Here is a 9,326-nt window from a genome sequence, read left to right on the forward strand (position 1 = left end):
ACAGCATTACTCACGGAACACAGCTAGTCCCTAAAAGCAACGAAATCAGATAAATCAATACTTATTTGTCAAATGATAGATTTACTAATATACTTGTTAGAAATCTCACAGCCCAAACATAGGTTGTCCAAAAAAAACCCATGTTAAACCGAATTGATCGCTAAATCGATTATTGTCAAATGTATGTTAGTGAGGATAGACCGAAAAATCGATCAAACCACCAATAACTAATTGTGCGGTCGGTTAAGTTTATGTCCAAAAACCGACAAGACGGACCATAAACACCCATACTCAAAACACATCAACATTATTATTTGCTTTGACATTCTTGATTCCCTTCACTTGTGGGCTGAGTTATGTCAAACCGAACAAGAAAACAAGTAAATGTCACATCCAACAGAATTGAGTGTTTGCTCCAATACCATGCCGGCTCAACAAATATTATCTGCTCTGACCCTTATGATTTTGTTCTCCTGAGTTGTCGCCATTGATTTTTGAGTCCCAAAAATGCGTCTTTTGTGTGAGAGGAATTTTATATTTGTTTATAAATCACTCGGTTGAATTATTTCAATTCGATGTGGAATATTAATGCTCACAATACTTGGAATATCCCTTAGATTACTTATATAATAGTCTTAGACAACGCAAAACCGACCCAAAATGCCTGTTGGGTTGTGAAAACAATTTAAGTTGGGCCATTAAGCTTGAAAGCCCATACTTTGTTAAGAACAGAAGAAAGAATAATCTACGGCCTGGCCCAACATTACAAGCCCATATAGCTCCCTCATAGTCTAGCCCAGGCCCGTCATCGAAATGTACAAGCCCACAATTGAATTTGAATGTTTGAAAGTCAAAACTGTAATTTTCTCTACCTTTGACTATCTTGGTGACATTGTAGAATAACTACAGGTCGCATTGGAGGACGATGGATGACTGTTAACTGTGAAGGAGCTCCACTGATTACACTCCCTCTTCATGGCTCTGTACACATGATCAAGACCTTCCTCTATCAATTCCAGCACCGTCTGCGGCATCGGTGGCATGTTTATGTCCATTGATTCTTCCAACATCTTCACCACTTCCCCCATTGAAGGTCTCATGAAAACCTCATCTTGAATGCACCAGAACGCAACCATTAATGCTCTCATGAGCTCAGCTTCATCCACTGCCAATTCTAGTCTCTTGTCTGCAACTTTCATCGGTGTTCTGCTCGTCATTGCCTGGAGAAGTTGATGATAATATGATTAATGATTATGAAAATTATGATGATTTTGATCATTTTGTCAGTCTAATAACATTCTGGACACATAGAAAGTACTGCTTCTGATGATTTCAAGAATATGAACAAAGTGTTTTCGGGTTTTTGTCGTTAGATTTTCTGGTTTTTGTCGATAGATAAATCGAGCTGAAACTTAAGAGAGAGTTTGCACTAATGTGTGGAGCCATGGCATACCTTAAAAGCCCAGCCAGGATAGAAGAAGTCCTCTTCATCAAAAGTCATATCAAGGTTTCTCCGGCCACCGAGAATCTCCAAAAGAAGCATACCATAACTATAAACATCAGCCTTAACTGTTATAGGTCGATTACTGACCCACTCTGGGGCCAAATATCCTCTTGTTCCTCTGATCATAGTGACAACATGCGAGTGCTCTCTTCCCATCAACTTGGCTAGCCCAAAATCGGATACTTTTGGGCAGAATTTCTCATCTAATAAAATGTTCTCCGGCTTGATATCACAGTGAATTATCCTATTTCTGCACTGCTCGTGAAAGTATGCAATTCCTTGCGCAGTAGCAACAGCAATGTTGAACCGGGTAGGCCAATCCAGGAGCCTGTCCCGGAATTTATGTGAAGGAAAGATCCATTTGTCCAAGGACCCATTTTTCATAAACTCATAAACAAGTAGCCTGTCAAACAAAATAAGCATTAGTTTGATACTCTGCTCAAGATGACTGGATTTGTCATCAAACAATTATGGCTTACCTTTGTGACCCTTCAGAGCAGTACCCACATAGACGGACCAAGTTCACGTGATGCATTAAGCCAATGGTGTTCACTTCTGTTATGAATTCCTTCTCTCCATGAGGCAAAACCCTGTCAAGTTTCTTTACTGCAACCAAAGTCCCATCTGCAAGGCTTCCTTTGTACACACTCCCAAAACCTCCTGCAAATCCAACCCCATGAAACATTTCAATGGTTGTTTAGTCGTAAGTATCTAAGCAATAAAATGAATCAATTGTTTTAATCCTCTGTTTTTGACAGAACAACTAATATAATTCATACTAATTACCTGTTCCAAGCAGCTGTGAAAAATTCGAGGTACGAACTTGTAAGTCGCGGTAACTGAAATTCATAGGAGCTCCTGACAGGATCAAGGAGCTTTCCATGGCTCTCTTCAATGCTCTTTTTCTGTGAACATTGTAATACAGTAACAAACAAAGCAGGCCAATAAGGACCGACATGCTGAGAACTATAGGTACTACCAAAACCTTTTGAACTTTTTCAGTCTCTTCATCTGAATCACCACCAGCTCTTGGATAGCCTGAACCATTAGAATTTATTTTCACAAATAGAGTTGAACCAGGGTCCTCAAACCCTCCAAAATCCAAGCTCTTCAGAATCCAACAATAAGTCTTCTCATCGTCAAGTCCATACACAGAAGCCACACACTCACAATCTGCTAAACAAGTATCCCCACATCTAGCGGTTATTTCAATATCACTATAATTCGCCACCACAGAATACTCAGAGAAGTAATAATTCGTCTGCTGCAGCGCCGCAATCCTAAACAAAGAAGTCTGGTTTTGGTTTCTTGAATCACATTTGCCAATCAACGATGAGTTTTCGTAACACTGGTTGTTACTGCCCGGTTTTGTGCCATTACTAGTTCCAGGAAAGCATGTACACGTAGCATTAGTCTTACTTTTGTCCAAATTACATATTCCATTACCACAAATACCAGTAATGTCACATGGATTCGACACTGCAGCCCACTCTGGAACCCATTGGCGCGATCCATTCACATCATTGTCCCATCTATATAACCTCAAGTTACCATTACTTTCCAGTATCAATCTTCGGAGAACAGATAATCTGGTTGTGGACTTGTTTGTAGCTGAAGCCAATCCATTATAATCACCATCATTTTTGTACACATATACTGCTCCATTTGATGAATCTCCATACACAATTCCAAAGCTTCCTGCTTCATCCACAACTGCAACAACATCCCCTGTAACATTTGAAATATCAGGCCCGCTCCAGTACGAGTAATTGGAAGTATAAGATTCAGAGGAGGCATCAGGGGATTCAGGTAAGTTGTAGGTTAAAGCAAGGCTAAGTGAAGTGGGTTGTTGAAGCATTTTTAGTGAGTAATAACCACCATGAGGAGATGATTTTGGTGATGTTAGCTCTAGAGAGACTGATAAAGGCTGGTTTGGGAGGAGAGTGTCTGATGGATGTGAGAAACTTTGCCACACAGGGTTGTTGGTCACAGTGTAGAGAATGAAGTTGCCAGATTCCGACATGACTGCTGCTTCGATTCCAGCTCCAGAGGTGTTTGATGTCCATATGGTGGTGTCTCTGTCGATAAGGACCAGGTTTCCTGTGGCGTCCAGCTCCAAATTTGCCTCTTTGGTGACTGGAGAGTGTCTATATTAGATGATCAATTGAGAAGAAAAACAAAGTGTGTTACCTGCAAGAGCTTTTGTAAAGACTAGAGAAGCATAAATGATTTCATTTTATCATTCTTACATGGTCAATGCATTAGATTTTTCACTTGAAAATTCTAAAGACTGTATTAGATAAACTAAGCCCATATAACCATATATGTTAGTGTACATAACTAAAACAACAGACCATTTGGTGAAGGCTCTGATAATACCACTAAACCTTAAGCTGCAATGAAAAAAAAAATTGGTTTAATGTGGCTTACCGGTTAGCAGACCAAACGGTTGTTCGATCTCCAGGAAGGTCGGAGAACCAAATGGCCAATAAAAACTTGTCAAGATTGTCTGGTGCTGGAGTGAACCCAAATGCAAAGGTTCCATTGTCTGAAACCCATGCTTGGTTTTCTCTAGCCAACAATCTTGAACCCAAACCAATCGGGGTAGCACCCATGCAACTATCAAGCCAAGCAATAACCAAGAGCACCAAGACCCAACAACAAGAAGAAAATGCAGTAGGCATTTGAAGATTAATTAGCTGGTGGAGCTGAAGTGGAATAATTACAAGAGCCAAAGAGCTTCTTCCATCGAAAAAGTATGGTTATGTAACGTATTATTTATGAGAGAGAAGTAAAGAGCAGAAAGTGCAGGATCATAACACGTGTACAGTGGTGGTTGAGCTAAACTTTGAAAAATAACTATATCAGATGGTCGGTTTGCTGGATATGAGTGGATAATGTGGCACGTGTTCGTAATTTGGTGGTTTTCCAAATTGGATTGTAACAGCCGAAACATCAAAGACTTTCGGGACGTATCGGAAGCAAAAAAGCCATCTACTTGCGAAAACTATTCTGTTTTTCACACTCTTTAACATGGTGTTCGTATATGACTTGTGCACGAAGGTTAGGTTCTTTTGATTTTTTTATATAGCCATTGAACTACGATTGATTGATGTAGGAGTACTCAAGTTTATCACAAGAATAGCGCACGTCGGATCGAAAAGTCAGGGTCTCATAATTGAAGGAAATTTGACAAGGTGACTTGATTCGGTGTGGTGATCAAGACTAGGCGCTTCGCCACCAACCCCACGTTATTTTGATTAAATTCCACTGCTTTATGATTTCAAATTACTAACATTTTACTATTTTTGGACAATTTTGTAATTTTCGTGATTTCTTTTGTTCTTGTTTCCTTGCTAAATAATTGATTTCCTATTTATTTAGGGTTATAGTCTCCTAATTTAACGATTTATAAAATATTTTGATACCGCTTCTCTTGTGTTATAGGCTTAACCTCAGTCTTACCGTTTTCAACTGTACCACGGATTTTAGTGCACCTCAGTTTAAGTGGAGCATTAAAGAGAAAATTACGTGCTCTTAAATTTTTCAATGTATTGACATCATCATGTTGGAAATTTTCCTCCTTCGTTGATAATCATTCTCTACCAAACTGAGAAATTAGGAAGAAGAAACAGTTACGTAATTGCACAATTTTCAAATCAATCAAGCAAGCTCATTCAATGAGATGTACCTGGTGAGTGATGGGGTTCATGAGTATCGTCATGTTTTGCTGATCCCAGAAATTAACAGTTTTCCATAGCAGAACAGCCACAAAACCTACAAGACGTATGAACCCTTAAGTCACTTGCAAAGAATTTCTCTAATAGGCCAAATAACAAACACCTTACCGGCGATGTTGGTACTCTCCACAGAAAATTGGAAAACAAGTGCCCTAAAGCATAATATACACTCAAAGAACTTGGTGCATGTATAGTTTTTCAATATTAGTGCTCAGCAAAGTGTAGAGATAGAGACCGTTCAATTTTTACGGAAAAATCACAAGATGTGAAGATCCAAGCAAGGGGTGATACTGATACCACTTTTACTGATAGGGTACCACGTGAGACATGGCGTGGCTTCACCTTGAATGTAGACGTTAACTTGGGCCAAAGGACCAGAATGGTTCGGCCTGCCTCACCCTGGGCCTAAGAACGATTTGGGCTGCATTTCATTGGGTTGAATCTGGAATTATACTGCTTGGATTAGGGTCTATAGATGTTCATCGGGCGTGCAAAAGTCCGGCCTGAATTCTATATGGTGATCTGGTCCAGAACAATATCAACCGTCAAGCCTGCATCACACAAGTTTATGATCCACTGTCAATGTCCTGGGTCGGAGAACAGATTTAGGCCTTTTTTTTTTGGGCTGGACCTCGGATTATAATTAAACTAGCTTGGATTCAGGTCTGGGTTTGCCCATCTAGCATACGGTGATCCGAAGGTTCAAGTCGAATTCACTGTTGATCATCAGGTGTGCGTCACATCTTGTTAGATCATGAAGCACACTAAGTGTTCGATAAAAGGCCTCAACCATTTGCGCGTCAAAGTGCGTATATGTTTCTTTCTTTATATTATTTTTCTACCATCCTGTTTCATTTTGATGAATCAAACTTCAACAAAGTGTTCGATAAAAGGTCCCATTTGCATCAAAGGGAGTACATGTTTATTTCTTTATATTATTTGATTATCATGCTGTTTCACTTTGGTGCATCAAACTTCAATGGACATAATTATGTACTCCCAAAGCCAAATTAGCTCATTACACTAGAAAGCATACTAGTGTCTGGAATTCAAATTGGTTATGAGGATGTCTGGATTCTCAATTGCTGAATTCTTAAGGAGGTTACTTTGTGGGGGGACCAATGGTTTTGAGGTCCCTTTCTATTTTTGGCTTCTGCCTATGGATCTTCGTCAATGTCCATTTCATTCTCCGACAATCCTGGCGACCCTTGTCTGATGTTTTTGGTATTTTTTAAGATTTTAATGGATTCCCACTTCATTTTTGAATCAAGAAAGGCCATTGCTTTTCATCTCAAGCAATTAATGTATCTGGAAGATTCCTGCTCACCACCACTTAGGGCTGTTAGTGGCTGTAAAATTCTAAAATTTGTATACCAAGAGAACTCAGTCATGACATTTTTCTTCTTGAATTAATTAATTTCTTCTGTTAGTTTGGGCAGTTTACATGATTTAGGACAAAAAATGTAGCCACATGAGACAACTGAGACATCTTTAACATTCTGCTTTGTAATCAATCATGGTCATCATTAATACTTTAATCCGTAGATGACCAATCATATTAGATCTAATACCAGTGTCAATGATAGGGTTACAAGTTTGAACTCAAGATATTGGCTTACTGAGAGAAATTGTCGACATACTTTGTATGCATACCCCTAGGTTTTTTTGATAACATGGAACCCACCCAGCTGTCCGTCGGACAACTGGCTAATAAACCCCGGTCCACATAAAAGACCCCACAACCCCTTGCATAGCCGTAGTTGCCATAGTTAAATTTTTTGTTCCTCCATAATTGTGCAGTGGTTACAAACATAGGTTGCATGGATTTGGTACATGATGATGCACAGACATTATTATTATTCTTGAGATGTTTTCTATAATATTGTCTAGTTTGTTTTATGTATATGTTGGTTTTCAGATAAGTCTTTTCGAGCATATTGAGGTCACTTGAACATTATGGCTGATTTGAAGTGTATAAGAGAATATGTCTATTCAAAAATGCATCAAGGACCCACTCACATAAGAGTACTACTATGCAATTTAACTTTCTGCATAAATTATGAGTTTTTGAAGCAGTAGTTAGTATGTAAGCATCAGAATGATGAAAACACCAAAAGATGAAGACAAAACAAAAGCGAGATAAGCAAAATCAACAACAATCTTTTATAGAATGTAAAGAGAAAATGCACTTACCACAATATACTTCCCTTTAATTTGATTTTGAAGTGCATGAATGTGCTTAAGTTGAATATAACGTTTATAGAAACTTTCAAGGGCATAAACTTTTTATTCTCTGCTGTAACTTTAGTTTCTGACTGGCTGCTTTGGATGATTATGGAATATGCATGAATCTGTTTTTATTTCTGTTTTGATATTTGCTTCTGATCAATTATCAATAGAATGTATACATATATGTTTGTACAAGACCAATATAATCTTTTTGTGAGGCTTAAGAATGAATAAAGAGAACGTGGGGTAGACTGCTGATGCAACGCTACACATAATGGGTTACTTGTGGGGGGCACAAAATTCTGTTTGTATTCTCCTTTTCTCTTTTGAGTTTTTTTCCCTTCTCAATAATAAATATTTGTGCTTTGTCTCTTGCAAGACCAACCACATACATAATTGGCACTGTAAAGATATGCCTACTTATTGAGGTGTATATATATGTGTGTGTTTCACAGGAGGAAGGCCATGGTTACTGAACATTCTGAATATTAAGATAGAGCTTGTAGCAGCCATGGAAACTTGCTCACCTCTCTCAATTGAAAGTTTTTCATACAGTTGGTTAGTGAACCTAAAACCCTCATTAGACAGCCTTGATAACTCTCTCAGGGCCTCATTTGATGCATCAGATGAAGCTTCCTTCATTGAGATGGACCCAAGAATGCCTCCTTCAAAGAGATTTCTTATTAGAAATTCTCTGGATTTGAAATTTGATTTCCCCACTTCATCTCAGTCTCCTCTAACTCTTCTTCATGCTGATGAGCTCTTCTGTAATGGCTATGTCATGCCTCTTTTCCTCAAACAACTAAACATCGACAATATCGACGCAGATGAGGCTTCAGATGATTCAAGTACTATTCCGAAGATGCCTGAAGAAAAATCTGCTATCCGGTCTAGTAAACTTCGGTGTTCCTCGTTGAGAAGATGTCGAAGATTATCGAAGCAAATGTTTCTGAAATACTTGGATTTTATTAGGCCATTGTGTCGAAAAATCCGTGGTCGCAGATCAAGTTCTATACCAGAAAATGTTGACAAAAGAGTGAAGAAGAACCGGGTATATTCTGCTGGAACATCTCCTAGAATCAGTATGGCATACTCTGCTGATGATTGGCGCAGGTCTTGTGATTCAGATTGCTCAATTAACGAGGCAGTTCTTCATTGCAAGAGATCAATCGGTATGTAATTTTAACTTGGCTAACTTTTGTTGTTACTTTGAAATGAAGATTGTTGAATTAGTTTCAGATTCTAATGAACTCTTTTTTGTTTTGGTCAGGTAAATAAGTTAACTAAAGAGGATGAGAAAAAAAGAGAGGATAAGAGCTTCACATGGGGGAAGACAAGGAGATCATCATCATCATCCACTCCTTGTTTTTTTTGTCAGTTTCTACATTTTCTCTGTGATGATAATGTATCTTTGTCGTTTAAGGATGCAGGAGCTGATAATATAGTCTCTCCCATGGAAATTCTGGCTGTGGAAGATCAGGATTTATTAAGCATATATAGATTTTGTTTTTCTTCTCATTAATTTCTTCCTTTGGCTTTCTCTTTTGTGGGAAGAAGATCTGAACAAAGAATCTCTCCCTCATTTGTGTAAATTGATCAAAATATTAGTAAAACCAGAATGACTTTATCTACATATATTATTATATGGATCTGATAGCAATGATTTCGATCTCTTTGTGGCAGTCCAAAGATTGTGTTGATGATTTCTTTTATCTATGTTCTTCATCCAATTGAATCATTTGAGACTGATCAAAAAATATTAATTATGCAGTCTGGACCACATGGTTGACCCTGCATATAGATGTAGCCATTTTATTCTCTGGATTTGAAATCAATGATTATTGACAATTTGT

At 38.3% G+C, this 9,326-nt stretch overlaps 2 protein-coding genes across 5 annotated transcripts; one reads left to right on the top strand and one right to left on the bottom strand.

Moving 5' to 3' along the window:
* Positions 1–607: 607 nt before the first annotated feature.
* Positions 608–4,265, bottom strand: LOC120003725 (G-type lectin S-receptor-like serine/threonine-protein kinase At5g24080). Of its 3 annotated transcripts, none has more exons than XM_038852779.1 (5): positions 3,935–4,265; positions 2,291–3,651; positions 1,984–2,164; positions 1,454–1,907; positions 608–1,220 (listed from the first exon to the last, which is right to left on the bottom strand). In XM_038852779.1, the coding sequence occupies exons 1-5, from the start codon at positions 4,186–4,188 to the stop codon at positions 879–881; spliced, it is 2,592 nt and encodes an 863-aa protein (XP_038708707.1). In that variant the 5' UTR covers positions 4,189–4,265; the 3' UTR covers positions 608–878. The 3 variants fall into 3 exon arrangements, with proteins under 3 accessions (XP_038708707.1, XP_038708708.1, XP_038708710.1); XM_038852780.1 differs by having other exon boundaries at positions 2,291–3,640; positions 3,935–4,200; XM_038852782.1 differs by having other exon boundaries at positions 2,291–3,694; positions 3,935–4,073.
* A 1,686-nt stretch (positions 4,266–5,951) lies between these two features.
* Positions 5,952–9,103, top strand: LOC120004470 (probable membrane-associated kinase regulator 6). Of its 2 annotated transcripts, XM_038853828.1 has the most exons (3): positions 5,952–6,049; positions 7,929–8,645; positions 8,744–9,103. In XM_038853828.1, exons 2-3 carry the CDS (start codon positions 7,985–7,987, stop codon positions 8,749–8,751), a joined length of 669 nt encoding a protein of 222 aa, XP_038709756.1. In that variant the 5' UTR covers positions 5,952–6,049; positions 7,929–7,984; the 3' UTR covers positions 8,752–9,103. The 2 variants fall into 2 exon arrangements, with proteins under 2 accessions (XP_038709756.1, XP_038709755.1); XM_038853827.1 differs by lacking the exon at positions 5,952–6,049 and having other exon boundaries at positions 7,864–8,645.
* Positions 9,104–9,326: the final 223 nt, after the last annotated feature.

The sequence above is a fragment of the Tripterygium wilfordii genome, chromosome 8 (genome assembly GCF_013401445.1).
Source record: "Tripterygium wilfordii isolate XIE 37 chromosome 8, ASM1340144v1, whole genome shotgun sequence".
In the NCBI taxonomy this organism is placed as follows: domain Eukaryota; kingdom Viridiplantae; phylum Streptophyta; class Magnoliopsida; order Celastrales; family Celastraceae; genus Tripterygium; species Tripterygium wilfordii.

Coding starts and splice junctions, on each gene's coding strand:
- LOC120003725 (XM_038852779.1), bottom strand. CDS start 4,188: ATGCCTACTGCATTTTCTTCTTGTTGTTGGGTCTTGGTGCTCTTGGTT. Junction 2,165..2,290: donor TTCACAGCTGCTTGGAACAG/GTAATTAGTATG, acceptor TTGGATTTGCAG/GAGGTTTTGGGAGTGTGTAC. Junction 1,908..1,983: donor TGCTCTGAAGGGTCACAAAG/GTAAGCCATAAT, acceptor TTTGTTTGACAG/GCTACTTGTTTATGAGTTTA.
- LOC120004470 (XM_038853828.1), top strand. CDS start 7,985: ATGGAAACTTGCTCACCTCTCTCAATTGAAAGTTTTTCATACAGTTGG.